Below are 20,620 nucleotides of genomic sequence, written 5' to 3' on the forward strand. Positions count from 1 at the left end.
CAATCCCACTATAATCAAAACTTGGCTGCTTTGTTGTTACAGTGGCACAGCAACCGGAAAATGCAATTATTTTCTGTGAATGAAGGATATGGAACCTTTGGCTGCCACTGGCATTTCTCCATCGCTATGGGCACCGTGACGAAGAGAGCAAGCAAATGAGTGGATGTAGCTTTTTTGTTCTTGTTTCAAAAGGGGGTGGGGAGGTACGAAAGGAAAGGAATGTGATGCTCCCTGCCTTTGGTTTCCTGTTAAACGATTTACCCTGGGGCTCTGTAAATATAGCTTTAATTTAGACAAATATTCTAAATCGCCAATAATTGGATCTCTCCAGTTGAGCGGTCCGTCATAATTACTTGTGCCTGGTGCCTTGCTTTGCCTGCTGGATGAATCCCCTCCAGCATATGAATGAGAAGCTATAAGCTGACTTTTATCTCGGAAAGCAGAGGGGAAAGCGCCTTTCACAAACAGAAGGAACAAGCGGATTTAGGGAAGCGTCAAATTGCAAAGGCAGATCTGCTGGGGCGGGTGTTGTGTGTTCACCCACCCACAGATCAAGGTCAGCTGGGGAAAACTGTAGCCAGGGGGGTCCCTATGGTAGGCAGATGCAGAGCCATGTATTTTCTTCTCCTTCTCACAGACACAGCGGCTTTCCAGAGTTACACCTGTGTGCCTGTGCAGAAACCCCCCTGGGTCAGTTTCTCCCTGGTAACCACACGCATATTGTGAAGCGAGGGCACAAGGGAGGCCTCCCAGCATATGTCATTATAAGCAGTGGAAGAAGCACAGCCGATACAGGCAGATGAATTGAGATTTAACAGTTCCTTTCTCTAACCTGCCGGCACAGAACTTTCCCCCACCTGCCATTCCCGTACTAGAAACATATTGCACCTGCCAGGTGTTTTGTGCATCTGACGATGGCTACAAAACACTTATGCCACACACACACACACACAAATGGAGGTGCCAAAACCGACAACTGGTATATTTTAATGACTGTAGCCTGCTAGTCAGAAATCTGTATGCAGATACCAAAGGAGATGGCAAGACAGTCCAAACTGCAAGCCCTTTCGGAAGAATAACTGTGTCTTGTATGTATAACATGTTATACAAGTAAATGCTTTTTTTGTTTGTTTTGTTTTTAAAGAAGAAAAGTATGATCGTGTGAACACACTCTCATCAGCTGCTGATACCACATTTGTCCTACTGAACCTTGCTGGAGATGTGCTGCAACAGAAGTGGTGATGTTGGTGGCGGGTGGCGTGCGCCACAATTTAATGAATGGTGTCCCCTGAAAGAGCCCAGCAAAATCTGATTAGCAGACCAGTAAAGACTCGTCGTCGCTGGGGGTGACTTCTGAGAGAGGGGGAGGGGATTCGAGGATTGGCACTTCCATGGAATGGCAACAAGCTGGGCGAATGCCCAAAGGCTCTTCACGATATGACTGGGGGCAACAACAGTGTCGGCCGTCCCCCTGAACAGGGACATTCACGGGGCTGTCAGAGTATATCGACTCCCACTTTTTGAAGGGGAGCCGGCATGGCTCTTCGCTCAGCAAATTATTCCTGCTGGAGCTTCTGCACTCGGCAACAGTCCTGCTAGAGGCCGAACCCCCACCCTGGTGCGTTTCTGCCACCCTCTCCAACAAAGGGTCTCTGAACGTTTTCCCTGAATCAGCCTTGCTGGTCTGTCTGATCTCACCGCTGGGAGGGTCTTCAGTACCCGAAGGCTTGTCATGTCCGTCCTCCGGCTCTGAGAGAGCTGCTGTGCAAATGTTTGACAGAACGTCTGAGGGGGGCGATTCTGCAGCTTCTGTCTCTGAAGGCAAATGGCTGTTCTCAGATTCCAGGAGTCCCCGGTTTGGGCTGCAGCTCCCCGTTTCAACATTAGTTCCCTCGGGAGAAGCTGGGGGGCTCTGGGGGGCCGCACCATCTGTGCGATTGATGATTCCATCCCCCAGCACTGTCTGGGAAGTGTGGGAGGGGTTCAGCAGCGGGATCTGAGCTCTCACCCGCGGCCGGTGGAAGAATCTGTTCCACAACCTGCCCAAACGCCGGCGGGATGAGCTCCTCCTGGACGAATGGCGACGCATCTGCCTCCTCATGGCCGTTCGGATGTTCTGCAGGACGGAGGCCTATGAAGACAAACAGAGGGGGTTCTTTTTTTGCCTTCCTAGCTTTCATTCAAAGATAATACACTAACATCCTGGCCAGTGTCAGAAGCCATCCTCAGAAAGGAAGCCAGAGGAACCTCTCAGCCCACGACACAGCAACCTCTCCCCAATCTCTTCTTTCCTCTTGAACCTCCTGACCTCACAAATGCAGGGGATTATCGGGATTATCCAGCGCCAATGGCCACCTCTGTTTCAGCCTCCAGCAGTGCAAGCGGCGGATGCACGAAAAGCCCCCAAAAAACCCAAACCAGAAACATAAAGCAGATCTCCCTGCTTGTGTAACTAAATACAGAGCTTCGGCCATAATAGGATCACGCTGTAGAGGCTGGATGCATTTGCCAGGGCTGGGGGAAACGCAAATACAAAACAAAATCCAATCACTGCCGGGTGTGTGTGTGGAGGACTTGTGTATACAAGTATCCCCATGGTTTTCTAGGTGAAAAGTGGTGAAAATATCATAGCAAAAAGTGAATTTATTTTCTCTTTCCTCGCAAGGTTCTGGCAAACAAACACCAAATCTCTTTATTTTGAAAGCTCACCTTTGCCAAATCCATCTCACAAAGATAAACGCTTGGGTTTAGCAATACTACAGTACTTTAGGGTGGGGGTACCCGTGGCCCTGTTGAGTTCCAGCTCCCAACAGTCTTGGCCAGCATGCCCAATAGTCAGGGGTGGCAGGAACTGCAGTCTCAATAACATCTGGAGGGCCACAGATGTTCCCCATCCCTGCAGTACTTTAATGCATTAAAACTGTATTGATGTGTAGTCAAACGTTAAGGGCCAGGCTGCATGTTGCTTTAAAACACATCACTTGACCTTGCACACATCTTTTCCTCACTATAAACAGCAGCCACTGGGTATCTTATAAAGATCAGGCCTGTGAGATTGGGGGGGGGCAATCATTCCCTTCTCTCAATTAAAATATCTGTCTGCAAAATACAGAATTAGTTGGCTGGCTGATGCTGGATTATTGCCTGGGTGTGTTATTTTGTAATCATAATGTCAACAATTTATGCAAATAACCAACAGGCACCTCAATCATTCAGGTTCTCGATGTTGTGATCAAGCTGCAGTCCTAATTGTGTTTTGATCGGACATGTCAGAGAAATGTCATCCAAAACAAAACATCTGAAGAGCATTGAGAGGAACAGAATGAATCTCAATGCATTTAGACGTGGGGGGTGTCATATTCATCCCTACTTTTCATATAAAAATGTTTGCAAAACATAATACAGGGGAACCTCGGTTTTAAAACATAATCCATTCCAGAAGACCGTTTGACTTCTGAAACGTTTGAAAACCGAGGATCAATGGGCAGTCAGCAAAATCCATTGGAAAACTAGAAAAACATACAGTGGAAGCTGTTTGACTTCTGAGGTGTGTTCAAAAACGGAAGCAACTACTTCTGGGTTTTTGGCATTCAGGTTCCGAATTGTTCGGCTTACGAGATGCTCGAAAACCGAGGTTCTACTGTACTTCCCCTCAACAAATACAAAACTTTGTTTCTGTTGTGTGGAGCTCACTCTGAAGGAGTACCACAGAACGCAGGAGAAATGCTTTCTAGCTCCGTCAAAAAGTGACTGCATTGTTAGTACAAAGCAAGGCATTTTCAGATCCAGACTCTACTTGCGTTGCAATAATGCATAGATGATTATACAGTGGTGCCTCGCAAGACGAAATTAATTCGTTCCGCGAGTCTTTTCGTCTTGCGATGTTTTTCGTCTTGCGAAGCACGGTCCGTCGCAACTGCGCCTCTTCAAGCGGCTTTAAGAAAAAAGTGAACAAACTCGCAAGACGTTTTCGTCTTGCGAAGCAAGCCCATAGGGAAAATCGTCTAGCGAAGCAACGCAAAAACCGAAAAACCCTTTCGTTTAGTGAGTTTTTCGTCTTGCGAGGTATTCGTCTTGCGGGGCACCACTGTAGACAGAGTCATTTACTTGTGATGCGTTGTAAACAGGGAAGTCTTCCACGGGTGGGATCAGGCCCTGTGCGATCAGTTGCCCATAGGAAGGGGGAGCTTCACGTCTCACAAACTCCGCCTCAAGACGGGTCATCTGGGTTTCAAATGCCCTGAAATTGGGGTGGGGAGGGAGGGAGAGAAGAGAAGAGAAAAGCTGGCTGGATTAGAATAGACTAGGTAGGCATCTTTTCTGAGACTGTTATGGCCCAAAGTAGAAGTGACAAAGGCTACCACCCACTCGTGACTAAGGCTGCAACCGGAGGCTTTCTTGGCCTAAGGACATGCGGTGCACTACCGCCATCAAACTGGAGCACCAACTGGGGCACCTGCGCGACTCCAACCTAGCCACCATCCCTTCTTGCCCCCTCCAGATAAGCAGCATTAATGCCAATGCCAGGAGGATGGCTCCCCAGTCCTGCACCGCCATACTGTCAGTTTGACAGTATGAGACTTCTTGTGCTGAGCATGAAACATATCAGGGCTGGGTTCCGAAGCAATGTTCATGGGCATAATCAACAAGCTCAAGCACTCTCTCTCTCTCTCTCTGCCTCTTGGCTGGCTGCAGAGAAGACCTACCGCCTGGTTTGCAATATCCAAACTTGGAAACTGTGGTTTCAGGATTCCCTGTGCCTCAAATCCAAACATCAGAGGGGCCTGTGGGTGCTTCCAATCTACCCCCAGGCATGAAAGAGGAATGGGGGGAGAGCTCAAGCTTCACCATGGCTCATTCCTGTACCAGGAAACCCTATTTTCCCGTGAGGTCTGACGAGGGGGAGGGACTGCCACTCAGCGGGGAAGCACAGGTACTGGAAGCAAAAGGCCTTAGGCTTAATTCCTAGTACCTCCAAGTAGGGTGATGCAAGTCTCCTGTCTGAAACTCTGGGGAGCTGTTGCAGTTAATGTAAACAATAGTATTATGTTAGGGTCTTAACAGTCATACCACTCGACCCCTTGTAAATTTACTTTCCAAGATTCAACTAGGTGTCTATGTTATCCTGCCCAGAAAGGAAATGAAAAGCCCTCCTAACAAAATGGCTTGGGGGGGGGGGAGGGAGGAAGCAAAGCTGATCTTTTTCACCTGTATTCCCTGGTCCTCAAGGAGTAGAGCTTGAAGGCGCAGCCCAAGGCGATCACCAGCAGCAGCCCGCAGACCAGGCTCCCGATGAGAGCCGCCGTGATGACCTTCCTGGGCACGATCACCAGGCAGTTGTGTTCATCGCTCCCATCCTGGCAATCCTCCTGCCCATCGCAGCGCCACGTCTCGAAGATGCACAGGTTGGTGCCGCAGTGGAAGTTGCCCGGCTGGCAGGTGAAGCAGTTCTTCTCGTCCGAGCCATCCGGGCAGTTCTTCTGGTTGTTGCAGCGGTCGAGCAGCGAGTAGCACAGCCCACTGTTCCCCTCACACGGGTACTCGTTTTTCTGGCAGGCTGGGCAGCTCTCCTCGTCCTTGCCGTTGGGGCAGTGCCACCAGCCGTCGCAGCGCTGCCTGTCGGTGTAGCACCCCTCGTCATTGCCGCACGGGTGCTCCCAAGGGAGGCAGTAGCCCTTCACCTGGTAGGTGGCATTGAACCCGTGCCCGGTGCTCTTGGACCAGGCGTGGTACGATATGGTCAGCTGCCCCTTGGAGGACTCCAGGCTCACCGAGTGCCTGTTGTTGCGATAGGAAAGGGTCTGCATGAGCTTGTCGCCTCTCTCCTCCAGCCCATCATACACCTTCACGTAGTCATTGTAGCCGAGCTGCAGGTCAAGCTGCAAGAGAACATGGCGGTTGTCCTGGGTGTCCACATGCCACGTGCAGAGGAGGTCCGCCTGGCTGTGGTCCGAGCGGAAGAAGTCGGGAGAGGCGAAAGACCCATAAAAGTTGCCCAGCCTTTTGCCGCATGAAAGGTCGGGGCAGTTCTCTTCGTCGGAACCATCGCTGCATTCTTTAACTGTATTGCATTTCAGCTCGTTCAACAAGCACTTGGTGGAATGGGCTACGCTGCACTGGAAGGTTCCCGAAGGGCAGATGCTGGACTGGGGCTCGGTTGGAGGAACAGTGCAATTTTTCTCGTCTGAGTTATCGCCGCACTCATCCATGGAATTGCATTTCCAAGTGCCGGGAATGCATTTGCCATTCAGACAGCGGAATTCATCAGACTGGCAATTAGCCTGGCCCATTTTCCCTGTGAAGTGAGAGACAAGCATTAGGAAACTTCTCCGGGCACTTCTTGCTCCATGCTGTGCCTGAAACATGAATCCAGCATGGAGGACAATCAAGATTTGGAAGCAGCAGCTCTTGAGAACTCTGAAATATTATTATGCCAACACAAGTATAAAATTCTCTCTCGCCAAGGACGGACTTCCCCACCAGCTGCACAGAATCTCTCCCCCACAACTCACCTGGGTTTTCAGTAGCTCCACTGCAATGGCATGACTTCAGGAGGAGGTACCCTTTCCAAAGGGATGGAAGGAGATTCCCTCCCCCTGCTTTTCCTCTCCATAGCAGCTTCATTGTCATGGAATGTCATCTGCTTGCCTGCCTGTGCACCTGCCTTTGTGTCTAAGTGTGTGGATTTGTGTACATGCACATGTGCACACCTGTGACCGGCAGTCTGTTGGCCACCTTGGCCACACCTACCTCTATCCCGATTCTGAAAAAAGAACTAACTACCACTAGCTGTGATTTCCACCACCATTTGGGGTGGGGGGCAGCTGTAGTATGGAGGGAAGATTACTTCTTACTGACCTTTCTGCCCCAACCAGAAAGCCCCCAAATACCTGGGATTGGGGTGTTGTGAAAAGTTTTCAAGTAGGCTCCCCGTCCCAGTTAAGGTTCAAAGACAAAAACCTGAGAGAACAGAAGACTGTAGGCAAACAAAAAGAGGTATCCTAGATGGGCAAAGCAGGTCTGGGAGAAGCTAAAGCTATTTTACAAAGGCAAGAGGGGAGAGAGTGGAGGCCCTTTTTTCTTACAGGAGCAATGTGGAAGGAGGACAAATGACTCTCAAATTAGGGGAGCTAAAAAGAGCCGGGATTTGAAAGAAAAGATCTCAGATTTAAAGTGCCAGCAGTTCTAACTTCCCCTTGCAAAGGCAGAACTAGATCACACTCTCTCCTTTCTTCTTTCCAATAAAGAGTGTGTATGAAGGGGGGAAAGAGTCTCTTGCCAAAAGCATGGCTGTTTCTGTAAAGAGACTCAGAGAAGTGCTTCTGAGTGCTGTGCAATTAAGGCAAATGAGAATCCTTCTTACAACTACAGGCTCTGGCTCATTTGCCACAGGGTATCTGTAGAGGGAGAATTTCTGAGGCTTCAGCTGCTTTCAAGAGCTCCCTTCCAGCATACAAATGCTAGAAGCCCAGAGCGATTGCTCCTAGCACTGGAAATCACAAGAGCCTTGTTGCCACTTAGGACAAGTCCCCCACGGAATGCCAAGAGAACATATCACATCAGGGTTATTTTCAACAGGAGAGGCAGTTATGTGGAAGAGGGAGGAGGATCTGCAAAGCTTTTTTTGGTGGGGTGCCATGTGCAGTGTAATCTTATTTCCCCCTCTTTTTGCTGTTGCAGAAAAATGGTTGATGCCCCCCTTGAGCCCTGCCCCTTTTGCTTCCTTGCCTGTACACACACTTTCCTTCCAGGTGGGGCTCTCCCTCCTGGTACTGGAGGCAGCTGGTTGAAAAGCACAGAGAGCGAAAAAACTTCAGGCAGGGGGAGGACTCAGCCTCTGCCACTCGCAAGACTCTGGTTCTTCAAAATCACACTTGTACCTAAAGGTGCAAGTCTGTCACCATTAGAAGCAGACTGGAGGTTGTTTTATTTATTTGATCCCTATTTTGTGGTGAAATCAAAGCAGCGTACAATGGAAATATAAACTCCCAAGAAAATAAAAAACGAAACAAAGAATAAAACAAACAGCAGTAAAGCTGCATCATGAAGCAGAATAATAAAAAACCACGTCAACAGGAGCATGTCACAGGCTCAGCTGGAAAATGCCAGCTGGAGTAAAACAATCTCAAGAGCCAGTGCAAAAGAAGGCACCCCTATTGGGCTCTGCCATCATTCAGGCACCACCACGGAAAAGGCCCTCCTCCTGCCTACATCCAGAGCCAGTGTGGTACAGTGGAAAGTGTGTGAGGACTTGGGATACAAAGACCTGGGTTCAAGTCCCGACTCAGCTATAAATAGGTGACATTTGGCCACACCTCAGTCTCAGCCTAATAGAGGATAAATAGTGATAAACCTCAGATAGAAATGTTGAAAATAAGATAAATGCAAAGCAATAATCAACATAGCCATTCAAACTAGAGAGAACTTTTACCTCGGATATACGAAAGGCGAAATCCCTGAGCCTGCCCTGAACTTGATGGATCAGAGTGGAAAAATATCCAGACGTGATCCCTGGCAGAGATGAAAGGAGGTGGGATGAAGGATCCACATGCTTTGTATTCTTCTCCCTTGGCAGGAGGACCGATCATCAGCCAGTCTGTTGAACACTTGGGAGAGTCCTCCAAATCAAAGTTCTTAAAACTGACAAGAGGAGGAAAACGGGAGAAGGGAGCACAGATGAAGGGAGACTGACTTATTTTTAGAGGAATGAAGGGAGACCACCATTTTAGAGGAATGCACTAAAGAAATGCAAGAGGGGAACATTAAAAAAAAATACTGATTTCACTGAAACCTTCAATGCAGGTGTTACTTCAGAATGTCTTTGAAGGCAGGCTTTGAGACAGCATCTCATGAAAAGGAACAGCAAAATTCAACGTGACACTTTGCTGAGGGGTCACCAACTCTCCTCCTCCTAGTGGTGCAGCAATAAAACTGCTAGCACATTTACAAAAGTTGCCTTTAGGATGAAGGCCAGTCAATTAAAATGGCTCCCATCAATTAATCAACTAAAACTGTTCTTGATTAATCAGTCAATAACATCTTGATTAAAGCTTCCAGCGCTAAATCAAGCATTTGGAAATCAGCAAATGCTGGAAATCTAATTTGCCTCCCCTGCTAGCAAATACATTGGAAGTCCAGCGCAAATAATTATGGCTGCCAACAGCAAAGCAACCATAGCATCCAATTAAAACAAGTGAAGCCACGATTGTTTGTGACTTTCTCTAAATAAGGGCAGGCTGTGAACACAGCTGAAGCCTTAATTGGCTCATTAAAAACATTCTGCCCAACTCCTTAGAACAAGGAGGTGGGAAGTTAGAGAGCCTCGGTTGTATTTCCTCCTCAGTTGCTGGCATGATGTATTACCCAATGCCAGGCACAACGGAGCTGAATTGCAAGGCTTGGTGCATTTGTCCCTCTCCTGAAGGCCATAGGAACAGGTATCAAATGTAGGTCAGACAATGTCTTTGCCTGCTAAAGACAGGCTAGGGCACAATTCATCAGAAAGTTCTGTCTGAAGGCTCTGATGGAATGAATAAGTTGGGCACATGGCAAGATGCATTAGTATATAAAGCCCTCAACAACTTGGGGCCAGTTTACCTAAAAGACCAACTTGCCCCACATGCCCACTCAACCACTTTGATCAGCGGAATTGGCACTACTACAGTTGCCACATAATACTAGTTCCACATTTGTAAGAACTTGATTGTTTAGTGTGGCAGCACCCGCACTCTGAAACTCCCTGCCTATTAATATCAAGCAGGAGACTTCACTGGGCTCTTTTTGGTGTCTGCTAAAAACATCCCTGTTTAGGCAAGCCTACCCAGATTTCTAAGAAAGTTTTTAATTTAAACCTGTCTTAGATTTTAACTTTTGGTAGTTTTAAACTATTCTCTGGAGCACAAGCCTAAGCAGTGTCTATGGAGGTCCTGGGCTGCCAAGATGACAATATACACCCCTCCCTACACTTTTCTCAGCTTATTGTAACGCGCTTTGAGGTGTGTTTTCTTTACAGTTAAGAGGTGCACAAATGTGAAATAAAGAATAAATAAATTTGAAACGAAACTGCAAAAGAAGTTTGCGGCAGGGAGGAAAACCCATAGTTCAAGGGAGGAGGATAATCTGTGCCTGCAGGCAGTCCTAGGTTCATTCCTGGCAACTCCAGCTAAGAGGTAGCAGGTGACATGGAAGAAGGCTGACAACTTCTGAGCATCAGAAGAGCCCCGTAGCTGGATCAGGACACAGGACGCAGTCTAGCATCCTGTTCCCACAGTGGCCAGCCAGATGCCCCAATGGGAAGAAGCCCATAAGCCGGAACTGAGCACAAGAACACTTCCTTCCTCATGTTCCCTAGCAATGGATGTGCAAAGGCATTCCTGCTTCTGACCCTGGAGGTCTGAGCAGGTACTGGACTGCTTCCTGTATTATCTAAGATAACACCTGTCTTGCTTTTGTGGTAATGTGTGTGTTTTTTAAATAAAAAAAACCTAGTAAAATTTCTACTATCTGCTGTCTGCTGAACCATTCTAAAATGATATCAAATATATTTCAAATATATATTTCAAATAATTTAATGATTAATCACTTTAAACATTTAAGAGCTCAGTGGTAGCGCCCAAGACCAGGTGTCTTCAATTATTTGATTTGGATCATTCCCCGTCCCCCACCCCATTTTTAAAGTTGTAATAAGGAACTGCTAGTCTCGTTTGGAAGCAGCTTGTTCAAGAGGGCATTTGATCTCCCTCCAGTTTGATGTTGAGCTCTGAGGTTAAAGATTTAATGTGTGGAGTTAATTGATGTTCTTTTTAGTTGATAAATTCAAAGCAAATTATACAATATATCTGAAGAGAAATGGTGCAAATAAGTTAATACACTCTTTCCTGCAGGAAAACAATGATTCTCCTTGTGTGCCACCTTCCTACCAAGAGGCAGCAAAATTAGGTGGAAGACGGGCAGGCAGCTCACTCCCCGCGACTTCCAAGTAGCAGGTAGACTGGATAGGGATCACAGCTCAGTGTTGGAGCACCAGCTTGGCATGCAAAGTGCCAGGTTCAATCCCTGGCAGCATCTTCAGGTAGGATCAGTTGCCTCCTGTCTGAAACCTTGGAGAGCCATTGCTGACAGTCAGTGTTGGCAAAACTCAGCCTAGCCTAGATCCCTGCCTATTGTGAGGCTAAAAATGGCTTTTTCACCACCACAGACAACGTAAAGAATAAAGTTCCTTCGGACCAAGCTTATGTTGGGCAACTGGTCTGAGAATTTATTTCAGCAAAGGAAGACAATTAAAACATTTTCACTAGTAGTACCTAATAGTTATCACATCTCCTCGATCACCTTGAATGTACCAGCTGCAGTTGGTGGCCGGAGGATAGTGGAGTGGCCAGGAATGGCTGTAGATGACCCCACGCCGCTCAGTATGCTGTTCCAGTTTTCCACTGCAAGCAGCTGTCAAAAGCCACAACGAAATGTTAAATGTTAAACACATGTTTTTTGCCACAACAGCTTTCCCTGGTCTCTAAAAGTTATTGTCATAGATATTTCCATTAGCCTTTCCTGCTCCTTCTGCTTTGTTAAACTATCTGGTCTTCTGGCTTAAATTCAGTTCAACGGGCATCTCCTGGGAGAACATCAATAGCCCTAAATGAGCCTGGCAAAGGGGATTTGATAAGGAATGCTGAACAGATCTGCCCAAAAGGAAAAAGGGAACAAACCAACCAGCAACCACAGGAAATCCATGCCCAAAGCCAAGTAAATAATACATCATTTTCAAGACCTATTGTCCTGAAAATGCTTGGTTTTCCTCCTCTCCCAAACAGGCACTTTCTTTAAAACTTCACAATTTCTATAAGTATGTTTGAAAAATGTTCTCAGAGAAAGCAAGGCTTGTGGATTGTTGCTTCTTGGATTTCAAGTATCTTTATAAAGAGTGTGCTTTGAGCACACAGCTGCCGTTGCATGTTCCCACGATAATGGGTCACAAGTTGCAGGAGCTGACAGGACCAAATGCAAATCCCTTGCTGTGTAGGGGCTGAACCCCACCAGGAGCTCAACAAATCTCTAATTTTTGCTGCCTGCTTGGGGTTGCAAAACTTCAAAGTGAAAAGGGGTTGTCAAACAGCAGTCACGCTCTGGCGCTTGGTTAGTGAGAACCAGCCTTCTTGCTGGGTGGATCGCAAGTTGTACTGAACTGTGCTATAGAATTTATAAAGTGAAGTTGTAGTCCATTCTTCAGATAAAACTTACTAGTGTGCTTTACATACAGCACAAACCCATTCATCTCTACACAGAAGTAGGCCTCAATTAGTTAAATGGGTTTTACTGCCAGATAAGTTTGCAGAGCAGGAGTGAAGAAGAGGATCCATCCCATGGGCTCCCTTGCCCTTGGTTGGCCATTTCAATAGATGGGCAGGGCCGTCCATATGACAGCTGCATCTTTACCTGTGTGGAGCAGCATGGGGGAAATGGCCTCATGGGACAAATTAGGATCCATGCTGGTCCTGCTTAGGCCTATGGGCCTGAGATCATCCACCACTGGTATAAAGGACTGCAGCCACAACTGCTGCTGCTGCTTTCAACACAACATAATCTCCAAGAAATAAAACAAGTCCTGCTGTACTAGAGAATTTGTCAATTCTGGAAGCTCATTTTTTATTGCAGTTCCATCTGCCCTTTCTAATTGCAGCAAATACATCTCCCCCACCATCTTATCCTCATAATAAACCTGTTATGAAATACATGAGGCTGAGAAAGCATGAATGGCCCAAGGCAAGGGGAGATTTGAAGCTGGGGCGGTCCTGGTCCAGTGCTGCCTAATCACTACACGCGTCTCTCCAATGCTGTCATATTTTTTTCCTACTCTCACATCCCCTCCTTCCTGCTCCCGCTAACACTCAAGCCAATAAATGCACAGTGTAAAGTGAGAGTGTTCATCTATCTACAATGAAAATAAGGTTTTGGGATAGTCTGGGCAACATTTACTGCATATAAATTGGTCCAGAATGACAGTAATTAATTTAGATGAATTTCTCTCCTTTAGAGTGGCATAGAAACCAACATGATAAATGTGCCATTCACAATCTGGATTTGCTGCGTGAATTTTTTTGAGGATGATGTGGGAATATCTGGACTAGTCTTTCAGCCTAAAGTATCTCTATAGTATCAGAGAGCATTTACATTGTTTTAAAATTATTCTTAAAAGACACCTTTTTCTCAAAATGATTCTTTACAGGAAGTGTTTTCTATCAGTAGGAAAATGAAGCTCAAATGCTAATAGAAAACAGAGGTATCTTACCTAATGAAGTGACAGCACTTTCAATTTTCCCAGACAAGAAGAGGTTGACTGTTTTCAAAACAGGAAAAAAAATATTAATTTGTTACAGATTACAGTTGAGGCAATAAGTAATTAACAAAATTATAAATGGAAAAACACATTCAGAGAAGGTATGTTCTTCCAACAAGCACCAGAGTTAGCTTATAGCTCAGTCAGAGTCTTCATTTTCTTCATGATGCCTTGTGTGTATAATATTTAAGGTATGAGAGAACCTAATTGTTTTCTTTTTCTTTTATAGAACAGGAAAAATGGCACAGAAGCTGCTGCTGCTGCTGTTGTTGTTATAAAATTAAATTTGTATACTGTCCTATACCCGCAGGTCTCAGGGCGGCTCACAGGATAAAATTGCAATATAAAAGCACAAAATATATAATCAAAATCAAAACCAAATAACCCCGCCCCCAGCTGCAATCCTAAGCACATATAGTAGGCAGCAAGCATCACTGGACACAGTCAGATTTTCTTCTGAGCAAAAATACCTAAGATCATGCTGTGGATGTTTATATCATCTAGGGGATCAGCTGAACACAGCTCAAGTGCTATGAGGCGTGGGCTGGGTCGGTTCTGCAGCAAAGACACACAAGTAAGTAGCCATCTGGGCCACTGTTCTCTCAGCTGAACCCTCCACCTGTAATAGTGAGATACTAGTACTGATCTACTTTATAGAGCTATTGGAAAGTTCACTGGTATCACGTATGTGGAGTGCTCTGAACACTGAAAAATAAAGTGCCGCATAAATGCTGAGCGTTAGTAGAGAATATGAGCTGTACCCAATGCTGGCCGTACTCAGAGTAGACCAATTGAAATGAACATAGGTCCATCAATATCAATGGGTCTACTTTCAGTAAAAATCATTCAGATACAACACCATCAATACATTCTTTCTAGTCTCGGACCGAAGCAGCTGAAGTTAGAGTGTCTTGTTCAACCCAAGAAAGACAACATCATCTGTGGTAGATAGCAGATCAGTATTACAGGAAGAATTTGATGCTACTCATAGGCCATGCAGCTACTCTCTGCCCTTGCGCCTCCATCCAAAAGTTTCACATTTTGCAGGAACAGCCACAATTTATATCCACAACAGACTGACTGTAGACATCACATTGATGCAAATAACTGGGCTGTGGATTATCACTGAGGTATAGTTTTTTGCTTCTTGTTACAAAACATTCTGCTATCCCGGCCGCTGACCACTATGGCAATGCAAGGACAGTAAATGTGGTTGGTGCTTTTTAAAATGATTGCTCTATAGTATCAACAGTTGGGTTTTACAAGGGAGGGTGGGTGGAGAGACAAGAAGGGAACCTGACAAATATCCTGTCCCATCTAACAAAAGAAATGGAGGCAGGGAGGGACTGAAGTTGTAGAATTGCCTGGAGACCAGGTAGAAAAGCAGATGAAGATGAAGGCAGTTTCACTTTACTGCTCCCTGCATCTTTATGAACAACCACCAGAATATTATTTTACTACACATTTAATGCAAGGGCTGAGCCTGAATAATTATTCCACTAGTTTCACAGCTTATGCTGATTTCTGGGGTCAATAAACCTCCGGGCCAGGAGGCCACTCCATGTGAGAGACCCGCCTCGTTCTTAGATACTGCTGTCTAATTAGATCTGCCATTCTTGCTCGGGCCTTCTCTTCTCCTGACACCTGGTTCATGGTGACTGATCATGGTTTGAAAGCAAGTCTTGCTTAGATTGAACAAATTATGATTAGAACGAACCAGGAAAGAGAAGCTACACATGAGAGGAGGAAGAATGGAGACTTTGATGCCTGAACTAAGCAGGCTGACTTAATTTCAAATTTCCAATGGGAGGGAGGACGGGTGGGGGGGAGGATGACAGAAGTAGAACAACACTCTGTGTTTCATGTAATAAAAATAAATCATAACTAAAGCTCTAGGCAGAGCCCTTTTCAAAGGTGAGGTAGGGAAGAATAAAGACTAATCCCTAGAAGGAGGGAGTTCCACGACTGTGGAGCCTGCCACAGCCATGACTCTATCGCCCGTCAACTTAAAAACATGTTAGTGGGATCCCCAGCTTGTGGGTGGACAGCCACCTGAACAGTCTTAAGCAGAAGGCCTCCCCCACTTCAAGATAGTTATGCCTATGTTGTTGGTTTTTGGTTAGCAGACAGATGTCTCAGAAATCTCAATTTCTACTTTGAATAAAGGAAGTCAGCTTGCCAAGGACAGCAGTTATGAAGAAATATACAGAGGGGCCTCTTCCGTTTACAAAAACAGCTGTAATAGTGGAAATTCTTGGTCTAATACCATGGAACAGGCAGGGTGTTTCACATCCTTTATTCCAAGGACTGACAGACCAGAGAATACTGTACATGCCCTTCGTTTTCAAAAAAGCAAATCCACATTACGAAACTCCACACACTAGTTAGTTCTGCCTTACACTTCTAAAGCTGTGAGCTGCCTTATTCAAGGCAGCTTACAGCAATCAAACATCACAACACCAAAATAGAACAATCTTAGACAAAACATAACAGAGGATGGCAATAGCAAGCAAAACAGTGTCTTCAGTAAAAAAACAAAACAAAATATGATTTGCCTGGCAAGGCAAAAAGCTTGCCAGAAATTTTGTTTTGTTTTTTTAAGTATTTACCAGCTGGCAGAAGACAATCGGGGGGGGGGTCAAGCACCTGAGTTCCATGGGGCAAGATGCTCCATATTATTGGTGCAGCCCCCAAGAAGGACCCATCTCTTGTCTCAACAAACTACACTTTCATCATAGGTGAGACACAAAGAAAGACCTCTCTCCTCTTGATCATAATGAATGGGCAGGCTGGCACAGGAGGTAGTGGTCCCTCAGGTACCCTGGGTCCAAGCCATTTAGGTCTTCACCTTCAAGTGTCATCACCAAGATGCTGAATTCTGCCTGGAAACAAACTGAAGACTGAAACAGGACTGGTGTAATATGGCCCCACTGACTGACCCCTTTGAGGAGCATTCTGGACAAAGTGATGTTTCCAAATACACTTCAAAGGTTGCTCTATGTAGAACACAAATAATCCAATCTAGATATGACTAAGGTGTGTGCTACTCTGGCCAGGTCTCACATTGCAGTAGAGTCAGGATTTTCAAACTTCTGCTTATGCTAGAGCTTCCCTCTTGCAAACCATGTCTATCAGCAGGCAGTCTGCATATCCCAGGCATCAGACTCCTTTCAAACAGCTTTTTAAATTCAGCCCATCTTCTTTCAGGTATCAGTTCTTTGTTAACTTTTCTAGCTCTTCTACCCCACCCCAAATATCAGCACTGCTCTTGGGGGGGTTAGTCCTCCTTTACCAACAGAAAAGCAGGAGGCATAAAATGATTAGGTGACTCTAATTACCCAGGAGTAAGATTTATCGATTTATTTCATCCTAATGCATCTTTATCTTGGAGGAATAAGAGGATGAAATAAGAGTTGGGAACTTGCTACTTGAATGCCTTTGCTTAAAGACAAGGGGGTCATGCAAAATTGGTATCAGAGGCTGCTCATACACTCTATCTGCATTTAGCGAGTTAAAACCTGATGCAAAAGTGAAAAGAGAAAGATTGCTGTAGACAGGAAGGAAAGCGAGAGGCTGAACACAGGGAAAGCTGCAACAAATCAAATTTTTCATCCTGACAATACTGAACAACTATGATCTAGATGAGAATGCTCACTGGCTAAATGCCACCTATTCCATCTTGCATGGATGAGAAGCTCCTTGCCAAATGCAGGGACCAGCATAAGGATGCATCCATACCAAATCTGGTCAAATGTTCAGAGCCGTGTCGAAGCAATAATATCTGTCAACACAGTGGCTTCTTGTAAAGAACAGCAGAGAAAATATACTCTGTACAGAAACTCTGCATGTGGCAAGCTGTGCCCATTAAGAGTCACAGTTCAAATGTACAGCATTGCAGAGTTCAGACACATTCAAGAGCCCAGGGGCACAAGAAGAGCAGGGTTTGTACAGTTTCTCATAAGCATGGGAGCCAGAAACCTTATTTTTAGGTTCTTGCATCTACCACCAAATTTTGTTTGTGAAAAACGGCATGACTGTCAAGCAGATTGTTCAATTCCCTTGCCCCCCCCGTTAAAAAAAATCACATTCTAAACCACAGTTGATGTGTCTAATCAAAAGTAAGTCTCACTGGGTTCAATGGGGCTCACTCCCAGTAACCCGGCATAAGACTGATAAGACTGCAGCTACATTATAGTTGCATTATGCCTTCTGATGCCTTTATAAAGAATTCCCTCCTGTAAACTAGTAAACCATTTCTATCCTGAAATCATTTCCCATACATATGAAAAACAAGTATTGCTCCTATGTGTCATTAGTCTGTGCAAATGATCTTGGTGTTTATGCAAAAAAACATTCGCAACCCTAGCAGGAATCTTCCTCTCCTCTCCTCCCACCCTCTCAACACAGGGGTGGAATCCATTAACATGTTAACAGCAACAAATCAAAGAAGGCTGTCAGAACAAACTGCACTAACTTGTTTGTAAAATGGAAGTGAGCCACCAACACCACTCCGGGCTTGCCTTTCTGACTACTGTACAGGCTAGCAACTTTGCAAAAAAAAACAAAACCCCGAAAAGAAAACCTTGCTGCCTCTAGCTACAGCGACAGAGACAGGAAAAATGATCCTCAAGAACCATCGGGTCCAAACAACTTATGTCCTTAATGCAACCACAGGCCACGGTTTTACCGAGCATTTCCATGCAGAGCATAACCTGAGTGCAGGGAGAGAAAAAGTGCACTCCCATGAGCAAACAGAGCTGATGTCACTTCATTCTGCAGTGCCCTCGCATGAAGGAAAACTCCCAGGTCGGGGCTGGGGCCCTACATGCCAGTATGTGTGTGTCCCGGCTGGGCATACGTATATACTTTCGAGCAAGTTGGATCAAACGGCCTGCACCCCAACACATGTGCTGCCAGGTGTGTAAGAGAGCAGCCTCGCGGGCAGTTCTTGCCTGCGGATCGCCCTCTCTTACAGAGCCTCTCCCGCTGCCACCAGCGGGCATCCTTGTGGGGGGGGGTGCACCGGGCATCGGATGCACAGGCCACAACTCGGCACCTGGCTTTGCCTGCAGAAGGCCCCCGGTTCAGTCCCCGCCGGCAGCACCTCCAGGGACGGGGAGCGGGTAGGAATGGCCCTTTGCTGCTGCCCGTCGGTGCAGGAGACAGGGAGCTGGATGGGTGAGGGAAATCAGCCAGAGGTAGGGTGGGCTGGGGTCTCCCACCGGGGGCCCCCGGAGCGGCTGCCCACCTGCTTGCTCCAGGTGGCGGCGGACCAGGAGGATGCTCCGCTCTCTCCCGCCACACCAGCGGAGGAGCATCTCCGCCGGGCCTCTGGCGCCCTGGTCCCTCACCTGGCCGCCCCTCGGCAGAAACAGAGCCAACGGCACCTTCTCCCGCATCCCGCCTGGAGCCACAATAACAGCAGCACAATAACGGCTCCGTCCCGCCCGGCCCGGACTCACCCAGGCAGAGGGCAGCCAGCGGCCCCAGCGCGCCGGGCGCCCGGAGCTCCACGGACGACGACGAGGAGGAGGAGGAGGGCGCCGCGTCCATGGCGGCGGGTCTCTTCGCCCGGGGAGGTGCGCTGAGCCTCCGGCCGCCGCCGCCGCTTCGCCCCCTCACAGCGCCGCCGCCGAGCTCGGGGAGGAGGATGAGGCGGCGTTTGCCCCGAGCGACGGCGGCGGCGGTGGCTGCGAGGGAGCATCCCGCCGTCGCCTCTCCATGGCCTCCTCGCTTGGGCAGCTCGTCCCGCAGCGGCTGCGAGGAAGCGGGCAGGAGGAGGAGGAGAGGACGCCGCCGCCGTTTCCGAGGCCCAGCCCCGCGTGACGCGCCGGCTCTGAGGGGCAGGCGGAGGGCAGGGCCGCCCTGGGCGGGAAGGAAGGGGGAGCGCAGCGGAGCGCCAGGCCTGGCAGGGCCGCCTCGTCCTCCGCTCCGCCACGAGGGGCTCCGCCGCCGCCGCCACCGCCGCCGCCGCCTTCTTCCCCCAGCAACCGCCGCCTGTGAGGGGAAGGGCCGGGAGGGATGAAGACCCCCAGCGCTTGCTCTTGTTTTAAAGTCGGGGCTCACTCGAGGGCTTGCGAGGTCATGTTTTTAGTATTTAAAAAAGAGAGAAGTTGCCTCTGAGCATGGACAAAGTTTCCCTCCTGCCTCACTTCGTGAGGGTCACAGCCAGTCCCCCTCGTTGCATCGCTTTGGGAATGGGGCTCCCTGGCTGACCCCCATGTGACAAGAAAAGTGACTTCTTTGGGCTCCTCGCTTCCCTAATATAACTTGGCTTCGTTTTTAATGCTGTGACGTCATTACTTCAATGTACGGGTTGTGGTGCGTTTCTCTTTTTTTTAAATAGCTCAATAAATCACTCCACTGAAATCTACCCATTTCCTACTCTAACCAGCCAAATCTCTATAAAGATTTTATAGCCCCATGATGGTAAACATGTAGCTGATTGGGTTTTTGAACAGTCGTTTTAAATTATGATCCATAGCAGCGGGGAAAGCTACAAATTCGCAGTAAAAGATAGGTTATTTAGCTTTATTTTCCCCTTTCTGTTTTCAAAAATCTTTTCTTGAAGAGAAATGGTTCGCCGTGTACTGAAGCTCACTTAAAAACACCACTGAAGTATTGTGATCATTCGTATATTGATTTTAGCCGGATCAATTCATGCTGCTGAATTATGTATGAGGCAAAAACATTTATGACCTGATAATTTCTCACACTGTCGTCTGCTGTGGTTCATATGAGGTCGGCTGCCAAGAACGTAAGAACATTAGGGTTGCCTGGCTGATCCAGCATCCCATTTCCAAATAACCAGACAGGCACCTCTGGAGATGAAGATGATGCCCCTCTCTTGGCTCTTTGCCATGGCTTGTGGCGCTGCTAAGACTTGGGACTTAAGGTGGTGGAGAGAGCATAAAATAACGCAAGAGCCCTGTTGGATCAGGCCAAAAGGGGCACATCAAGTCCAGCATCCTGTTCTCACAGTAACGGTCCAGATACCCAAAAGGGGAACCCGCAAGCAGGACCTGAGTTCAATAGCAGCAACTCTCCTTACCTGTGATTCCCAGCAACTGTCATTCAGAAGCATTTACTGCCTCCACAGTGGAGGCAGAATGCAGCCAATGTGGCTAGTAGCCATTGATAGCCTTAACCTCCATGACTTTGGTGACCATCACTATATCTTGTGGGAAAGAACTCCACAATTTAGCTATGTGCTGTCCTGAAACTTCCAACATTCACTGTCTGGCCCTCAGTTCCTATATTATGAGAGAGGAAGGAAAGCTTCTC

The 20,620-nt window shown here is 47.2% G+C and overlaps 1 protein-coding gene across 3 annotated transcripts; it reads right to left on the bottom strand.

Annotated features, from left to right (window-relative positions):
• Positions 1-971: 971 nt before the first annotated feature.
• LRP3 (LDL receptor related protein 3) lies at positions 972-19,651 on the bottom strand. 3 transcript variants are annotated; one of them, XM_083512440.1, is made up of 7 exons: positions 18,799-19,651; positions 13,289-13,336; positions 11,304-11,442; positions 8,432-8,640; positions 5,209-6,295; positions 4,108-4,240; positions 972-2,131 (listed from the first exon to the last, which is right to left on the bottom strand). In XM_083512440.1, exons 1-7 carry the CDS (start codon positions 18,887-18,889, stop codon positions 1,313-1,315), a joined length of 2,526 nt encoding a protein of 841 aa, XP_083368566.1. In that variant the 5' UTR covers positions 18,890-19,651; the 3' UTR covers positions 972-1,312. The 3 variants fall into 3 exon arrangements, with proteins under 3 accessions (XP_083368566.1, XP_083368564.1, XP_083368565.1); XM_083512438.1 differs by having other exon boundaries at positions 18,688-19,281; XM_083512439.1 differs by lacking the exon at positions 18,799-19,651 and adding an exon at positions 18,585-18,757.
• Between the last annotated feature and the right edge of the window lie 969 nt (positions 19,652-20,620).

The sequence above is a fragment of the Podarcis liolepis genome (assembly GCF_965112155.1).
Source record: "Podarcis liolepis genome assembly, chromosome: 7".
Lineage (NCBI taxonomy): Eukaryota > Metazoa > Chordata > Lepidosauria > Squamata > Lacertidae > Podarcis > Podarcis liolepis.